Source organism: Narcine bancroftii, chromosome 13, assembly GCF_036971445.1.
Source record: "Narcine bancroftii isolate sNarBan1 chromosome 13, sNarBan1.hap1, whole genome shotgun sequence".
Classification (NCBI taxonomy): domain Eukaryota; kingdom Metazoa; phylum Chordata; class Chondrichthyes; order Torpediniformes; family Narcinidae; genus Narcine; species Narcine bancroftii.
Window position 1 is genome coordinate 32,406,191 of NC_091481.1, and position 18,283 is coordinate 32,424,473.

Here is an 18,283-nt window from a genome sequence, read left to right on the forward strand (position 1 = left end):
GGAGGCGCCAACTCTCAGGGAAAGAATAAACTTCAGAGATAACTCTGTCTGCGACATCACAGGCACCAGACTTCACTCCATCAAGGACACCAACAAATGACGATGTCTTTAAAAAGAAAGCAGCCTCTATCCTCAAAGACCCCCACTACCCAGGCCATGCTGTCTTCACTCTGCTACCATCGGGGAAAAAGGTACAGGAACCTAGATGAACGCACAGTGGCACAAGGACAGCTTCTTCCCCACTGCCATCAGATTCCTGAATAATCAATGAAGCAAAGACACTGTCTTAATTTTCAAGCACCTTTATTTTGTTTAATAGTCATGTTGTATGGTTATAATATGAAGATTTGCTCTATGACGCTGCAGCAAAACATAGAATTTCGTGACTTAATCAAGGCAATAAGTTCTGATTCTGTAGCATTTTATTCAAGAAAACATTTAATTCAAGCACTTATTAATGTAATATGCAAAGAAAAAGGTGAATTGTCATTTAACAAATTTTCTTGCCTTTACAACAAATACAGAATTTAAACTGAAATTGTTCAATTACATCTGAATACACGCCTTATAAATGTTGGATAGGATAGTGTACGTACCCACCATGGAGCAGAGGGATGGTGGCGTCACAGGAAGGACCAAGCAATGGTTATTGACAATATGTGTTTAAACAAATAAGCTGGTAGAGATACCCAGCAAGTGGCAAGCTTAGGAGATGGCATATAATGAAGCAAATTTTGGGAAGCTTTCAAGGATGTTGTGTAAGGCAGTGGTTTCAGCCTTCTCTTCCCGTTCACATCCCACTTTAAGTAATCTCATACTAATCACAGAGCATCTATTGCATGGGGAATACTTAAAGTGGTATGTGAGTAGAAAAAAGGTTGAGAATTACTGCATTAGGGAAGGGGATTCTGCTCAACCCAACAGCCAGCTCAGAGGCAGTCTCTGCCCCATTTTAAGAGCACTGTCCATTAGTTTGCATGGATGATTACGAGAAAACCTGTGGAAGTTACACTCAAGCACTTTAATTAGCAAATATTGCTTCACCATAAATTCAAAGTGATCCAACATTTGCCAACTTTATAGAAAAACAGAATGCACCACCCAGCTTTTGACATTTCCACAAACATGGTCCACCCAATCCCAGAATCAGGGGTTGTGAAAGGTGTTTGTGAAGTATAATCACCAGATCTTATTCCGTTTATGCCCTTTCACAAACCACTCAGGTTACAAATCAAAAAATTATTTCAAACACACACACCACCCACCCCCCCAAAAAAGTTCACATCTCAACCCCAACACACAAGAATTTGCCTCTCGTGGGCTAAATTAGAACCACCCAAGAGGCTGTTGGCTCAATTGCATTTACACTACACTTGGATTTTGCCAGAATGTTATTCTTGGGCCAGTTGCTTACAAGAAATTAAGACTCCATTTCTGGCTGCATTTGTCAGCGATGGGTGGTGGAAGAACAGAAATAACAGCATGAACTATGGAAGCTGCCATTCAATAATTACAAAGCAAAAAGCAGATACCCATTTGACTGAAGAAAAACTGCCACCAGCTCAGCTCATACCCACAGAACTAAAGCTACCTGCAGTTTGTCTTCCTTCTCATCCCACTTTGCCAACAAACAGCAGTTTGGTACCTTTCATCATTATTGTTGGGTACGATTATGGAGGATAACCGCAGAGTGGATTTGGGGAGGGGAGCACTTAGTTAAAGAATGCTTTAAAAACAAAACTGCAGATGCTGGAATCTTAATTGAACAGACAAAAGCTGAGGGAACTCAGCAAGTCAGGCGGCATCCACTGCAATGCTCAGTCTACGTTTCAGGTCAGAACCCGGGTCTTAGTAGCGTCCCGACCCAAAATGTTGACTGAGCGTTTCCATCCATGGATGCAGCCATAACCCAGTGAGCTCCTCCAGCAGCTCGTTTGCTTCATGAATAATTGCCCCTTTTATTCAAAGGCGCATTCCTGCCTTCAGCACCCTGTACACCATTGAAAAGGTGGTTCCCAGACCCACTAGCCAGCACAATCCTCTTGAGGGCTGTGGAAGTGGCACCAGATAAGCAATACTGTGCAAGATCCTGGAAGCAGCAAAGATTCTGAAGTGCATTAACGCAGTGCTCAAGTTAGGTTCTGTGAGGGTGTACAAGAGACTGATGCCAATAAATGGAATGATATTCTCCAGGTCATTCTGATGACATCTGCAAAGAGAATAAATAAATATATAAGTTTGATTTAAACACACCAAAGTTAACAGCTTCAATTGATGAGATGTGACTATAAGGTGCTAAAAGGCAAAGTGAGAACACAAATGGGTATGGACAAGTTGGGCTAAAGGGCCTCTTCTGCGCTGTGACCGAGAAAATGAGGCAGGAGTCAGCCATGCAGCCTCTTGCACTCACTCCACCTTTCATTAACATCACCACTGACCTTCAGCTTGAATTGTTCATTGTTACATGTATGAAGATACAGAGAAAAGCTTTTATTTGCATGCTATATGGCAAATCAGCCCATTCTTGATTACGGCAGGTGGTACATTGAACAAAATTACAGGGTGTAGTGATACAGAAAGTCAGAGCAAAGGGTATATTGACAAAGTGTGCATAAAACAGTGAAAGGGCATCATCTTATGCCAATGAGAGGTTAATTTAAAAGTTAGACAATAGCAGGAAAGAAACTGTCCTTGAAGTTAGAGGTTATGTTGCCAAGCTCATGTATCTTCTGACCGTCAGAAGACGTGGGGAGCGGGGGAGTGAAAATAGTGTGATCAGGTGGGATGGAGTTTCTTTTTACCTCAGTACCATTTTGCTGCATTCATCCATATCACTTTATATTTCAAAATAAGCCAGCAAGTAAGCTTTCTCAATTCTCTTACATGGGAAATTCCAAAGGTTCCCGCCATTCTTAAGTAAATATGCAGGATCTTTATCTCGATCATGTGGATAACCCTTTATTTTGAGGCTATGAATTCTGATAATCCAGCCAAAGGAAACATCATTGCATCATCTCCAATCAATGATTTTGTTTCACCAAGATTACTTCTCGCTCTTCTATATGCAAGAAGACCGGAAGTTTGCTTAATATTTTATCATGTGACAAAACACCACTTCAAGTCAAATCCTAGAATCAATCCGTGAAAGGCTGGAAGTATATCCTACCTTAGGTGAGAAACCTGACCCAGAGACAAAATCTACAGCACAATCTCACCAGGGCCTTAAAAGAATTGGGTTTTTTTTAATAACAAGTGGGCCTCACCTTCTCACGCGCTCCACATCTGGATTAGTTGTCATCAACTTTTTCTTGCTTTCTTCATCCGTGCCACCATGTGCTCGAGCATCTTCAGGATTGCTAAAGGCCTGTTCATAAATCAGGTTTGCAAAAGAGGTACAAATCTAGGAATACTCCATTTTTATTATCTTCCAAAACACAGTAATTTCAGAAATGGACCCTGATGCCATCCACAATAAATAACAGACTGAACCGCTAAGTTAAATAGATCTGTACTCTAAACAAAAGGCATAAAACCTTTTTTAGTAGGATGCTTATTACAAGTGCACAAAAGGTCACATTTCAAAAACTAGGTTTACTTCCTGATTATTACATGTTTGAAGATGTTCAAGTCTTGAATGAAAACTGGAAATTGGAGCATAGCCGCAGTCAAAATAGGTGCCACAGGCAGCACAGCAGTTAGCACAAGGCTATTACAGCACCTATCAACCTGGGTTCGAATTAGGCGCTGTCTGTATGGAGTTTGTCTACGTGAAAATTTATGAAAGAGCACATGCTCTAAATTACTGTGATTACAAGAAAAGAAAAAATCCAAAAAAAAGACAAGCTCAGTACATGGAAGGATGCAATAGCCTCACTGATTCTTGGGGATGCATACTTTATACGTAATTTATATCAGTGGTTTTCAAACCTTTTCTTTCCACTCACATACCACCTTAAGTAATCCCTTACTAATCTCAGAGCACAAGGCAAACAGTGGTTAGGAAATACAAAGGAGGTCCAAGCCCACTTCAATCTGCATTTTAAAACCGCTGCCTCTCCCATGCGCTTTGGAAAACTGCATGTCCTTACGCAATTTTCAGACTTAAGGGATCCAATAAAAATCCCCTTTTTTAATAAGGAAATGTTATTTATAACTTACTTTAAAAGAAAGTACATTTTTATCTCAGGTTTTTATTTTTTTAATTCTTCCCCACCCACTGGGGTTTTTGATTTCTCTTCTCAACATTATCTTTAGATATATTGTGACGAATGTGTTGACTGTTCATTCAATGCCTCGATCCAACGCGCCAATTAGATTCAATGCGTCAACTGTGGATCCGGGGCGCGGTCGCTCCAAGGCGCGGTCGCTCCGGGGCGCGGTCGCTCCGGGGCGCGGTCGCTCCGGGGCGCGGTCGCTCCGGGGCGCGGTCGCTCCGGGGCGCGGTCGCTCCGGGGCGCGGTCGCTCCGGGGCGCGGTCGCTCCGGGGCGCGGTCGCTCCGGGGCGCGGTCGCTCCGGGGCGCGGTCGCTCCGGGGCGCGGTCGCTCCGGGGCGCGGTCGCTCCGGGGCGCGGTCGCTCCGGGGCGCGGTCGCTCCGGGGCGCGTTCGCTCCGGGGCGCGGTCGCTCCGGGGCGCGGTCGCTCCGGGGCGCGGTCGATTCAACGTGTTATCTGTTAATTTGATCCAAATCCTAGATTTAATGTTTTAAGAAATAATTTATGGTCATGTTTTCCATTTCCAATTTATGTCGATGTGGTTTGTGCCATTTACTGGGTTATTTGCGGGAGTTTTTTTTAAATTATCAATGTTTTTAAAAGGATAAAGCATGCAGAAGGGGGGAGTTTCTGCTTACCCCACGGGACATCCTGAAGTAGCCAGTGAGGGGTCCCATGATCAACATCTTCACCAGCATAACGCTGGCGTATGTGGAAAAGGCGAGGAACACCTCGCTCTTCATGAAATCCGCCATTCCCAAAACTAGGGCTCTACCAACACCTGCGGGTTACAAGAAGAGACCCAGTTACGGGCATAAACTTTTTTTTTGCGCTTGTTGAAGCCCGCCCTCGGGTTACGAGCGCGGAGCCAGGGCGACCAAGTTCGCACTGACCACCGCCGCCGCCGCCGCTTGGGCCGCCGGGATACTGGAGGACCGCTCCCTTGCGGGACGCTCCTCCCAGAGCGGGCTGGTGCGTCGCCTCGAGCGTCCTGGCCGGACGTTTCTGCGCGCGAGTGGAATCCTGGCAGCGCGTGAAATCTGTGCGTCGAGAGGAGCAAGGAAGTTCACGCGCCCCTGGGCGGGAAGGTGGAGTTTGAGCCCAGGGGTCCTCAAACTTTTTCTCTCTCTTTCTCTCTCCACTCACGGACCACTTTAAGTAATCCCTTACTAACTTCAGGGGGTTGAAAAACTCCATGCTGGAGAACTTTGGGCTTGACCCCAAATTTACAGATGGGAGCGATCTGGGAGTCTGAAGATGCTGGTGGAGCGCCTAAATGTGGGAAGGCCTTGAGCTCCTTGGGTCTCCTGGTCCCCTTGGGAGGGAGGAGAGGCGGGCAGGATCTCCGGCTCAACAGTGGAGGGGATGGCACTTTCCTCCTCAATTGGGACCCTAACTGGGGGTGGCGAGAATGACTGGGGGTCGCTCCGGGGCGCGGTCGCTCCGGGGCGAGGTCGCTCCGGGGCGCGGTCGCTCCGGGGCGCGGTCGCTCCGGGGCGCGGTCGCTCCGGGGCGCGGTCGCTCCGGGGCGCGGTCGCTCCGGGGCGCGGTCGCTCCGGGGCGCGGTCGCTCCGGGGCGCGGTCGCTCCGGGGCGCGGTCGCTCCGGGCTTCCTGACAAGGATTGGACCAGGAGTGGTGAGCCAGGTTGGGAGTGTACTGACAATAACCACACCAGCAGTGCGAGTATAAGACAGCTTTAATAAACTAATATGTACACTAAGAGGTCTTGTCTCTCTGCAAGACGCACCTGGAAGGCTACACTGTAGCTCTGGATTGCTTTATAGACAAGGTCACCGGGATGACCCCTGGTGACCTAGTGTAATTACATATCACCACAGGGAGTGTAGTTCCCGATGACGACCTTCTTTCAAAATTGAATAGGAACTCGTGAGGAGTAGTGTTGGTCACAGTACATAGTAGCCACCAGATGGAATGCAGAGCCATTGGGAGGTCTTCCTGGCAGCGTGAATCTGGAAGGCCTTTTGACTTCAGGGCCAGTTTGACAGCATTCTCCTTTTCAACCTGCCCATTCCCCCCAGGGGTTGTAGCTAGTAGTCCTGCTGGATGCAATGCCCCTCGCCAGCAGGTACTGACATAGCTCTTCACTCATAAAGGATGAGCCACGGTCACTATGAATATAGCTGGGATACCCGAACAGGGCGAACAGGCGAAAGTGGAATCTTGGCTTTTATGACTGACAAAGTGGACATGTCTGGACATGGAATAGCAAGCGGGAGTACTCATCAATAGTAGAGAGGAAGAAAGTGTTCCCATGCGTGGAGGGGAGAGGTCCCTTAAAATCGACATTGAGCCATTCGAAACGCCTGGATGACTTGATCAGGTGCGCCTTTGCAGGGCGGTAGAAGTGTGGCTTGCACTCCGTGCAGACCTAGCAAGACCTGGTCGTTTCCCTGACGTCTTCCATGGAGTAGTGCAGATTGCGCACCTTGACAAAATGAGCCAAGTGGGTGACCCCTGGATGGCAGAGCTCATTATGCAGAGAGTGTAATTGACCAGTGTGTGCAGAGGCACAGCTTCCTCTGGATAAGGCATCTGGAGGGCCATTAAGGGCTCCTGTCCGATAAGCAATGTCATAATTGTAGGTGGAGAGCTCAATCCTCCACCCAGCAATCTTGTCATTCTTGATTTTTCCCCTCTTGACATTATTAAACATGAATGCAACAGAGAGCTGGTCAGTGAGAAGCGTAAATCTCCTACCAACCAGGTAGTGTCTCCAGTACCTCATGGCTTCTATAATGACTTGAGCCTCCTTTTCCACAGATGGGTTTCGGAATTTGTGGCCTTGGAATCTCCATTAAAAAAATGCAACTGGCCTACCCACCTGTTTGACGCTTTCCACTTGAAAGGCACATTCTTGTCCACCACAAGCATGGTGGCTTTCACAATGTGATCGCGGAGGTAATTAAAAGCCTCCAAAATTACTAGAGATGACCATTAGCCTCAAATACCGTACATGGACGGTCCTCAGAATGGATTGGCAGCTGGCGATAAGCAGCTTTCAGGTTGATGTTCAGATAGACCTGACAATGCGCAATATCATTCACCATGTCCAAAATTCGAGCAGGGGGGTTATGCGTCCAGGAGTGTGTATCGATTAATAGTTTGGCTATAGTCAATTACTAGCCTGGGCTTGTTTCCTCTTTTACCACTATCACTTGCGCTCTCCAAGTGATAAGCTGGTGCTCAGGTTCGATGATACCTTCGTCGAGCAGACGTTGTGTCTCAGACTTTATGAAATCTGTTGTGCTTTACCTCCTGCTCTTGGTAGCAATAGGTTAACAGTCTGAGGACAGATTTGGGAAGAGAAGTGAGGGGTCGATATTCAGTGTGGAGAGGCTGATTTTAGGGGCCCTCCGTTCCGAACCGTTAGAGTGGGGGAGGGGACCAGAATACGAGGTCACGCTTTTAAGGTGACACAGGAAGTTCAGACCCAACAACACCGGAACACACAAATCATCAAGTGTATACAGGAAAAATTCGCCGCCTCCCCCCCCCCCTTCAAATGACAGATGCACTGTACAATGTTGTTGAATTCACATAGAATGCAAATGAGACACAAGGAATATACAATAACTGGAAGGAAACATCTTTAGGTTGTATTTTTGCACAGTCCGTGAGTCTACGAAGCTTTCAGTAGAGCTTGTGTCAGTTAGGCTTTTACGTTCACAGTCACTATGGAGTTGCTGAGCTGGTGAGGTCTGTCCTGATCTCGGACCATTAAGGCTAGGACCCCGGAGACCCAATACTCCTCATTCAAGTGACCCCCCCCCCCAACCATCCTGGGTTGCCCTGTGTGGGTAAGATGGTGTCGACCTCGTGGCGCAGCAAAATCGACACCTCTGATGATGATGGCATCGAGTTTGAATTTGGGTTGTGGCAAGATGGCCGCTGAGCCTTTTCATGTTGTTTCCTCACTCCCACACTTCATCAGCATGTAGCACAGCAAGTGGGCTTGTGTAAATTCGGGGCAGGTGGCTTGGGCCTGGAATCGGAACAGGTGCGGCGCAGGCCGTGGACTTCCCCGGGCTTCCCCTCACGTGACAAACCCAATGACTTTTCTTGCCACAGCTGGAACACACTGAGTCTTTAGTCAGGCAATAAGATTGGGGAAGCTGGTTCTTGAAACAGAGAAAGCACTCCCTAGCACGGGAAGTGGCAACTGTTAGGCTGAGGTAGCAGGAGCAGCCGGTCCTTGGAAGAGGCCAGCTGGGTGGGCGAGCCCGCTGCCTTCACAGTCGACTTTCTCGAGCTTGGCCTGTTTCAGCGATTTGGCCAGTTCAACATGGCTAGCCAGATCCTTCTTTCCGGACTCGAGTAGTCACTGCTTCATGTACCTCGAGCGGACCCCCGTGACTAGTGTCCCAGATCTGTTCCTCCTCATGAAAGTGGCCTGTAGCCGCTTCGTATCTGCACTTTTTGACAAGCGTCCACAGATCCAGCAGGTAGCCATTGGTGATGTAGAGTGAGTCATTGCCTCACTAGGACCTTGTTTTGTGACATCAGGTACCAAGCCTTCAATGCCACAATGGCAGGATCATATGTAGTGCAGTCCTTGATGTCTGCACACCCTTTTGTTTCTACCCTCGAAACGAGTGCAGACCTCCTGAGCTCATCAGTGTGGAAGATGTCTCTGGTCACATTCAGGTAGGCCTGGAAGCAGTCTACTCAGTACGTGAAATCCTCAGCCGCGTTTGGGGGCGGGGGGGGTCTATCAGCAGAATACCAAGCTTGAGTAGCGCTTCCATTGTTTAAGGAATAAGCTAATAAAATTGTAGAGCGAATAAAAGATCTCACGACCAGAGGCAGAACAAACGCTTTTATTAGCTTATAACAGTCACCGAGCTCTTTGCAGAAAAAGAGTGTGTGGAGATTGATGCAAGGGTCCTTGTCATGGTTCGTACCTGGCAACATGACAAAGGACTTTCTGATTTATGGGCTGCTCGTGGGGATGTGCACAGAGTCAGACATCCTGAACTGCTGGAAGACCACCATCTTGGTGAAAGATGCATTTTGGTCTGCCCGAAACCTGATGGTCTTTCAGCACCCAGAGATGTTGGGACGGGAATGCTGCCACATTCCAGGCCGCACGAGTACATGCTGATGCCTGGCACAGCTAACGTGAGTGTGCTGTGGGGAAGAACCACAGTCTAGAGGTCCGTCCATCACCAGGCATTGAGGGGCTGAGTCTGAGAGGAAGCCTCCTCAAACAACCGAGTGGGGAGAAGTGGTGGTAATAGAATTGAATGTAATAATGTACAGTGATGGAAATGTATGGATACAAAACTAAGGGTGGGAAGAGACTTTATAAGCTTTTTATTGTGAACAAAGTCTATTTTTGGTTTAAGAAAAAAGGAGGACTGAATAGAGATTTACAAAATTGCGAGTGGCCTAGATTGGGTAAGTAGTCATGGTCTTTTTCCTAGGGTAGGGGCAAAGATTTAAGCTGAAAGGGAAAAGCTTAGAAGTGATTTGAGGGCACCTTGTTGACATAGAGGGTGGTGGGAATATGGAATGAGCTGCCAGAGGCAGTGGTAGAGACATGTGCAATTGTAACTTTTAAAAGACTTTTGAACAGCTACATGGATAGAAATGATTTAGAGGAATATGGGAAAATTGGACTAGTGCGGCTAAGCGTGGACATGTTGAGCCTGTTTCCCTACTATAAAACTCTATGACTCTAAGTTATGTTTCCACTTGTCTGAACATTGATTAACAAAAGGTTTTGAAAAATCTCTTTTAAATTGCTTCTGTTGTACTTTGGTACCTTTGTGGGAATGGAACAAAAATCCATCTGTCTTAAAATATTGGAGCCCAACTTTTTTGTTTAGCATGTCTCTTCTGTCGACAGCTCTGGCTGCGAAGGTTTAGCTTGGAGCTTGCCAGAAAAAGGTTGAGAATGTTCTCTAAATGAGGGTGTCATACTGTGGCATTTCCAGATAAGGTCCTTATCAATGACCTCTTTCGAAACTACATCATAGGCACATCTTGTAACACTCGATTTGCTCAGTTCTGCAAGAAACGCATGATATGAACTTTCACACAGAAAGTTACTTTTTAATTTAAACCATGAAACTTCTTTGTATTCAGCCAGTGAATATATAAAGTGAAGACTAAAATGCAGAGTGATAACAAATCAAGCAAGGAATGAGTCCATTATTGGTTTATGGAAGTTTGTAAAGTTGAATTCAGTGTATAAATTTGGGATTGCAAAATTTATTTTGATGTCTTCACAGAACAGAATGCAGACATCTCTGACACTTTCAGCCACCTTTGACCCTGAACTGAGATTGGATTGATGATGGATTTTTTTCCCAGTCACATGCTGCAGAGGGAATTCTATATCCAATCCATGGATCCTGCCAACACTTAACTGGATGACGGGTTATCTCACTGGCTGAGGAAAAGAAAGATCCTTTTATGAGAATGGTCAATAGCACATTGTTCAAGTTTCCAAAACCTGCTGAGAGAACAGATTTGCAAAATAGGATGACTCTCATCAGTGTAAGGGTTCCCTGCTTGATTCTTCAATTTACTGTCTCCTGTGTGACTGCAGTACCTCCTGCCTTAACATCGAACGTGGCAGGAAATCCTTGCTTGATTTGTTATCACTCTGCATTTTAGTCTTCACTTTATATATTCACTGGCTGAATACAAAGAAGTTTCATGGTTTAAATTAAAAAGTAACTTTCTGTGTGAAAGTTCATATCATGCGTTTCTTGCAGAACTGAGCAAACACTGATAAAGAAAAAGACGATTACTTTGAAATTAAATATTACTTACAAAGAAACATTGTGTGGTCAATAATATCTTGATGCAGGGTCAATTTTTTTAGCATCCTGCAAGTACAGGTGTCTGAGCCCACAATGACAGTGTCTGTGCTAAAGAGTGGACCACGAGAGGCTGCAGACTCTGGGGAACCAGCGGTCTGGCCCAGTGCACAGGGGAGCGCCTGCCCTCCCACCGTTCAGAAGAAGCCTGGAAGACGACCCTACAGGGAAGGCGACCACAGCACTGGACCAGCTAGAGGCTTAGTGGCTAAAGGGCCCTTACAGGCTGCAGGCAGGCTGTTGGTGACTTGTGAATGAAGGACTCACACAGGGCTGTGGCCGGTTGGCGACTGTCTCATGGGAACCAGGTATCGGAACCGGGATCCGAGAGAGAGTAAGAAGGGCTCTCGAAGGGCTACCGGTGCTGAAAATTTTCTAATCATTTGGATCTGGAGCACGAGTTAGCAATGGTTTGAACTGGAGTCTGTGGGAGCACTGGAGGCAAATCCACAACCACTCAGTGTCTCTTCTATTTCTGGGGACACCAGGCAATGCTAATGGTAATGTTTTGTTTGCCTTTACACGACAGACAAATGTGTATACAGTAATCCTAATCTGGTATCCAGAATTCAAGCAACTGGCAGAAAATTTGAGGAAAGCAAGCTTTGAAAAGTTAAAATAAATATGAGTAAAATAAGAGGTAAAAAAACATGCACAAGTTTAAAATGGTAGAAGGTAAGTATTCTCTGAAGCAACATGTAAGCCTTTGGTGAAGATGGGAGCAGATATTCATCCAGCAGAATGCCTTAAAGTTATATTTGTATAATATGTATAATATGGTGCGGCCTTTGGGAGGACCCTGCTTAGTAAGAGTCAAAGGCTTTAATCTGTAAATTTGGGAGAAGAGGGAGTTAATTATCTATGATGTTTTTGTTCCTCTTTTGGGCGGCTCCGTGGAAGGGGAGGATCCTGCATGTGCAGCAACCGTTAAATGTTTTCAAAGAATGTGACTGAAAATAAAAATACTTTAAGGTTTATATATTTATGCTAGTGAAATTTCTTCATTGTAATTACAGTACGGTATTTTTGGGTTTTTTTTGTCTTTTAAACTGTTTATTCTTAATGCAGGTGTATTAGTTTGGAATTGTAAGAGGAAGTCTCAAGCAACCAGAAAATACACTTATTTGGCATCTACCAATCCCCCATAGGTGTTGGATACCAGGTGTTTTACTGTATTACATTTTTTTTATTATTACGTGACAAATAAAAGGAAACTTGAACGTGACAAGTTGCATATTTGTTACTTGTAAAATTTACAAAGATATCCAGGATTGTGAAAACCACCGGTTTGCCTTGGAAGCAGAAGAGCTTGTGACAATCTGGATTGTTTGTTGCAAATGAAGTGAAATAGTGGCACCAAACGTTCAATTTCAATCAGGGTGCATGGCCACCTCTGTATTTGAGCCCTTTTTACACTGAAAAGCTGCATTACTGCTGTATACACGTTTCTGGAAGCTAGATTGCTTGTTCACACAGAACTGATAAAAGCCAGATCTGCGATTCCAATGCACTCCACCGCTCAGGGTACCTACCTTGGCGGATCAAAGCCAGTTCAGTCTAAACCCTACCAATCTGCCTTTGATACTTTCACACAGTGTTCGAAAGGCAGAAAAAAGCACTGTGCGAAAGAGTTGTTCACTGCTCTGACCTTGGATTGGACCATTGATAGGATCAGTCAGAGGATGCATTGGTTCATCTAGGACTAAAAGATGAAGATTGCCGTAATTTTGCTTTTTGCTAAGGGCAAAATTCACTTCTTCGTGCACCCAACATGAAGTTCAAAGAAAAAGATAATGCACAGCAAACTTTCACAGTGTTAAGTTCATTACAGACATTTGACAACAAAATTAGAAGCAATCCTCTGAATATTGTAATGGAGTTGGCCCCTGTATTAGTACAAAAAGAAAATTGCATAAAACCTAAAAACTTCAATTAATCATCGATTTGGTTGCAGAGTTTCCCCTCATGGCCAAGCATTTCTCACGATTGGCCTAAATAGAGGATAAGTTTGGTTGAATTTTTCCCCTTATTTTGAGGAGGAATAATTGACTCATTTTCACAATTATACAAGGAATAAAGAGTTTGTCAATATCTGTCTGAGGCTAACTGTTGATTCTAGGGAAGAGTTCAAATATCAACGAGCATGAGCCTGAGGGTTGTGTAATGCCATTGATGAACAAACTGGACCATGATCTCATTCACTCATTTCAGTTTCCAGATGAAAAACTCTGGAACTTCAACCACTTTCATTCTCAGTAACCACTGGCTGCTTTGCCATTTGATCCTTTTGTTTCCCAAGACGATCAAGAGGCCAAGCAGAACGTCAGGAGTGGGAATATGCGTTCCTGGAATAAGTTGACCTTGGAAGCCTTTGAGGGGGATTTATGTTATTTCTTCATCATTTGTAACTTTGTAATGGTTTCTGGTAGACAGTCAAAGAGTTGAAGATACTGAGTCATGCAGCCGGGGAACAGGCCTGTCTGTTCCACCAAGTTACATTGACCAAAAAACATTCACTTACATTATTCCTACATCTTTTCCGTGTATTGTCACCGTGTCGTGGTGGAAAAGCTTGTGATCCCGAGAGCAATGCCGCCTGGAGCCGTGTTCCTGGTAGGGCCACCCATGGTGGTAAGGTTGAGGGTGAAGCCCTCAATGGTGGAACAGGCGGACGAAGTGACTTTGAGCTCAACGGCTGTGAAGGCGGACAAATCCATCAGCTCCAATTGTCGTGGTTTCCATGCCATTGGAAGCAGTTGATTGATTGGAGAAGTATCGTGTACTTCTTGGAGTGCAACATCAAGTACATGCTTCTTCACTCTGTGGATCAACGGAACATAGTCCATCATCCTCGACTTTGAGGGAGAGCCACGACGTCAATCCCATATAATCTCTCCCCACATTCCCGTTGGCTCCCTGCAGATTCAATCTGAGCATCAGTGACCATTTATAGCAGCCAATTGTCCTCCAGGACACATATTTTTGGGCTATAGGAGGAAACACCAAAGGTCATAGAGTGAACGGTGCATACTGCACGCTGGCACACCTGAAGTCAGGTTTGCGCACGGGTCACTGAAGTTGTGAGAGAACTGACTGATGAGCGTTGCCATGGGGTGTATCTGATGGAAAGAAAATGAATACAGAGTAAAGATAATGTATGACAAACACCACACTGGAGAAACTCAGCTGGTCCACAGAGTACTTTATATAGCAAAGATAAGGAGGCATACCCAACATTTTGGGCTTTAGCCCTTCATCAAAGACATGATTAAATGGAAGTTTAAGTTCCATCAGCCTTATCCTGCCTCATCCCGATGCTAAGTTGCATCAGACACTAAAATTGGACTCTGGCTCCATTAGGATTATGAAGTCAGCATAAAAAGTAAACGCTCATGCTAATAATTGACAGTAAATGTCAGATGAGTTTCGATATACCATTGGCATCTGGGATAAAGAGCTTAAAATGGCAAATTGTATTGATCTCACCCTGCATCTCAGTAATGCCCTGTGATAGGCATTGCATTATGTTTTATTTCAGAGCTAGGTTTTTTAGACAGCGGGCAGTGGGTGCTTAGCATGCATGGTCAGGGGTGGTGGTGGTGGAGGATGGTACAAAAGGGACATTCAAAAGACTCTAAGATTAGCACATGAATGTAAGAAAAATAAAAGGTTATGGGTGTGAAGTGGGGAAAGATTTGATGGTTGGGGGAGTAGGTTTTCATAGGTCAGCACAATATTGTGGGCCAAAGACACTATACTATGCTATAGTGTTTTATGTTCCAGGGCTTTCTTCTGAAAGTGAATCTGCAGTGTAAACAATCACATGTGGGAAGATTGTTGGAAAGAGACCAAGTTTAGAACCACAGGGTAATAGAGCTATGTAACATAGTATACTGACAATAACCACACCAGCAGTGCGAGTATAAGACAGCTTTAATAAACTAATATGTACACTAAAAGGTCTTGTCTCTCTGCAAGACAAACCTGAAAGGCTAGGCTGTAGCTCTGGACTGCTTTAGATACAAGGTCACTGGGATGACCCCTGGTGACCTAGTGGTGTAATTACATATCACCACACACAGAAACAGACCCATCAGTTCCACTTGCCCATCCAGACCAAGGTAACTATCTGAGCAAGTCCCATTTGCCCATTATCCCTCTAACCTAGTGATTCCCACAGTGGGTACCGCTGCCCTACTGTGGGCGATGGAAAGATTCAAGAATGTGGCAAGGGAAAAAAGGGTGTTCTGAACTTTCAGTCTTGTTATTATTCAGTCTGCTGCAAAGTTTAATGAAGAAGCCAGTGCAGTAATTTTCTGGGGCCAGACTTGGCGTGAGCAAAATAAACGGCCACAAGGTTTTCTCGCGAGAGCTGGTCTTGGTGGCCGCCATGTTACACTGGTGTCACTAACCCCTGCTCAGTGGCACTGCTAACCCCCACCCCCAAGCTCAGTGCTGATACTAACCCCCTCCGCTCAGTGCCACCACTAAACCCCTCCCCCAAACCCATGCTCAGTGCCACCACTAAACCCCAGCTCCCAGCTCTGTTGTATGGGTGGTGGTGGGGGGGGGGGGGGTGCTTGAATTGTGGCCTGGAGGCCAAGGGGGTGGCAGGCCGAAAAAGTTTGGGAAACACTGCTCTAACCTGTTTCAATCCATGCATCCCTGTCTAAATTTCTGATTGTACCCTCTGGCATGGCAGCTTGCCGCATGAATGTTTCACTCATTCTGTTAAAATAAATTGCCTCTCAAATGCCGGATATCGCTTCCCATCACTGATGTAGGGGTACAGTCACTAGAAGGTCTGTAGCCCTGAGAAGGTGGCTCTGCTTGAAGACAATTGTGGATGAGCAAACCCAGATACCAGTGACATAAAATTAATGACTAGGGTTAATTAAAATATATGAATCAAATAGAATTAATGTCCTTTCATTGCAAGGGAAACAATGTTCAATGTTCAATTCATTAAGAGTGGATTTAGTAGAGAAGTTGAAGGGAAAGGTAGAAGTGTCCGAGTTGGCCTTTCTCGGCTATTTCATCAATGACCTTGCGCTGTCAGGTCAGAAGAGGAAACATTGGTTGCATATTTATCCCACCATTTTATTCATGGAGTGCAATGAGTGGGACACAAAATAAGTCAGACCTGGATAAGATTAAAGTAGCGCTCAAAAGTTTCAGGCTTGAAGCTCTGCAGAACCATTCAGCATTGTACTGACAGCTGTACCAATTAAGATTAAGTATTTTAATGTGAGATGTCATTTAAACATTAGGGGTCATTGGTACGTTTAAGGCCATTCTATGTATAAATTAAATACCCCCAATTATTTTTATAACTGGCAGACAGCAATGTCACATTACAGATGCATGCAAATGCAATTTGTGTGATTTATGCAGAATGTCTCATGCAATTAGTGCAACTTTGTAATGGCCAACCTCCACTCATAACCCAAAGAGTAACTAAATCGTGAAGGGTGTAATGGCAACAATCACTCGAGTTGTGTCTGAAGTTCATGAAGAAAATATCGAATCAAATTCCAGAGACTGCAGATGTCGGGACCTCGAGCAAAAAGCCAACTGGTGAAAGAGATGAACACGTCAGGCAGCATCCATGGAGACAAAGCAATGGTTGGTGTTTCAGGTCGGAAAGCTGCATCAGGGATAAAAGGACCCCTTCCAACAATGTGACTTCCCCTCTACTACTGTCACCTTGGCCCTCACCTGCATAACCTGCACACATGCCCTGGTCCCCATCACTCCCATGCCCAACAAGGACAGGATTCTCCTGGTCCTCACTAACCACCGGACCAGCACCCTTATCCAACGAATCTTCCTCCGCCACCTACTACATGATATCACCGCCAGGCACATCTTCTCTGCTCCTCTCCTCTGCCTTCCATGAATCCCTCATCCATTCCTCCCTTTCTACCAATTGCCTTCTTGGCACCTACCTCTATGGCCACAGGAGGAGCTCCACTTGCACACCTCCCCCCTCACCACCATTTGGTGCCCCAAAACAGACCTTGTGCAGGGTCACCTACTGGATCTAGTGCTCCATCTGATGCAGACCTCAACTAAGTCTGCCTCAATAGCGTGGATCTCCCAGTGACCACTCATTTCAATTCTCTGCCCCATTCCTTTACCAAAATGTCTGTCCATGGTTTCATGCACTTCCAGAGTGAGACCACCCACAACTTGGAGGAACAATACCTAATATTCCATCTGGGCACTCTCCAAGCAGATGGCATTATCATCACCTTCTCCGGTTTCCATTAGCACCACCCCCCCCCCCCCACCAATCTCTCCCTATTTCTCCTTCTTTCCTGTAGTTCTCTCTCTCTCACTCACTCACTAGGCCTTTTTATAGTTTAAAAAAAAGTGAATGTAAAGGTGGATATTCTCTGCCTTTACATCACTTCACTTACCTTGCTGAAAGCTCTGAGGACAGATTCAGGAGATGAACTCCGATCCACCGGGGGGGGGGGGGGGGTGGGGTAGAGTCAGAGATGGAGTGACTCTCTCCACCTCTTCCGTGAAGGCAAAACCGCTGAAAAGGGTGGGCTGATGACGCCGTGATGACATTATCAGCCCGCAACCCAGGAGTGAGATTTTTTAAAATCGCTAATCATTATATCACTAATTGCATTGCGCAGGAGATCTGCCAGACCCCTCACCAGCGCTCTTACCTGCTCTTAGATTGCCATTTCACATGTAGGCCGTTTTCCCTTCTCGGTGCATATGGATGATGTCACAACAACAGGGGGCATGACTGCACCACTTGCCCCACCTCCCTCAGCTCCGGAAGACAGCTACAGATGCTGCTCAGTGAAAAAGCAATGATGGCCTTCTCCATAAAAAGGTAAATTCATCTTTTCATTGAGCCACCTTCAAGGCAGCATTGCACTATAAAAAACGCCTTCTCTCTCTCTAGGCCATTTCATGTCAGGCCTCCGCCTGGAGGCTGGCTACAAGAATGGATCTAACACTTAAAACTTACCTTTCACACAACAACTCTAAAAGGCTTCTCCAGCATCTCATTCATATCAAGAGGAGCCTCATAGTGCCCTCTGGACCTGATGGAGGTGGGGAAGCTGGTGCTGTAGCACCGCACATCATATATACGCGGCAGAGCAATGGCCGTCTTCCCTACCCATAATCTCCCACGCAGCTCGAACCGCTCTGTGGCTCCCAAAACAGTTCCAGCTGTGTGGGGGATTATGGGTAG

The 18,283-nt window shown here is 45.7% G+C and overlaps 1 protein-coding gene across 1 annotated transcript; it reads right to left on the reverse strand.

The window, feature by feature from the left end:
* Window positions 1-286: 286 nt before the first annotated feature.
* On the reverse strand, window positions 287-5,156 carry LOC138747844 (microsomal glutathione S-transferase 1-like). Its single transcript, XM_069907419.1, has 3 exons — window positions 4,851-5,156; window positions 3,264-3,364; window positions 287-2,209 (listed from the first exon to the last, which is right to left on the reverse strand). The coding sequence occupies exons 1-3, from the start codon at window positions 4,965-4,967 to the stop codon at window positions 1,963-1,965; spliced, it is 465 nt and encodes a 154-aa protein (XP_069763520.1). The 5' UTR covers window positions 4,968-5,156; the 3' UTR covers window positions 287-1,962.
* Between the last annotated feature and the right edge of the window lie 13,127 nt (window positions 5,157-18,283).

Coding starts and splice junctions, on each gene's coding strand:
- LOC138747844 (XM_069907419.1), bottom strand. CDS start 4,967: ATGGCGGATTTCATGAAGAGCGAGGTGTTCCTCGCCTTTTCCACATAC. Junction 3,365..4,850: donor ACTTCAGGATGTCCCGTGGG/GTAAGCAGAAAC, acceptor ATTTATGAACAG/GCCTTTAGCAATCCTGAAGA. Junction 2,210..3,263: donor GATGTGGAGCGCGTGAGAAG/GTGAGGCCCACT, acceptor TTCTCTTTGCAG/ATGTCATCAGAATGACCTGG.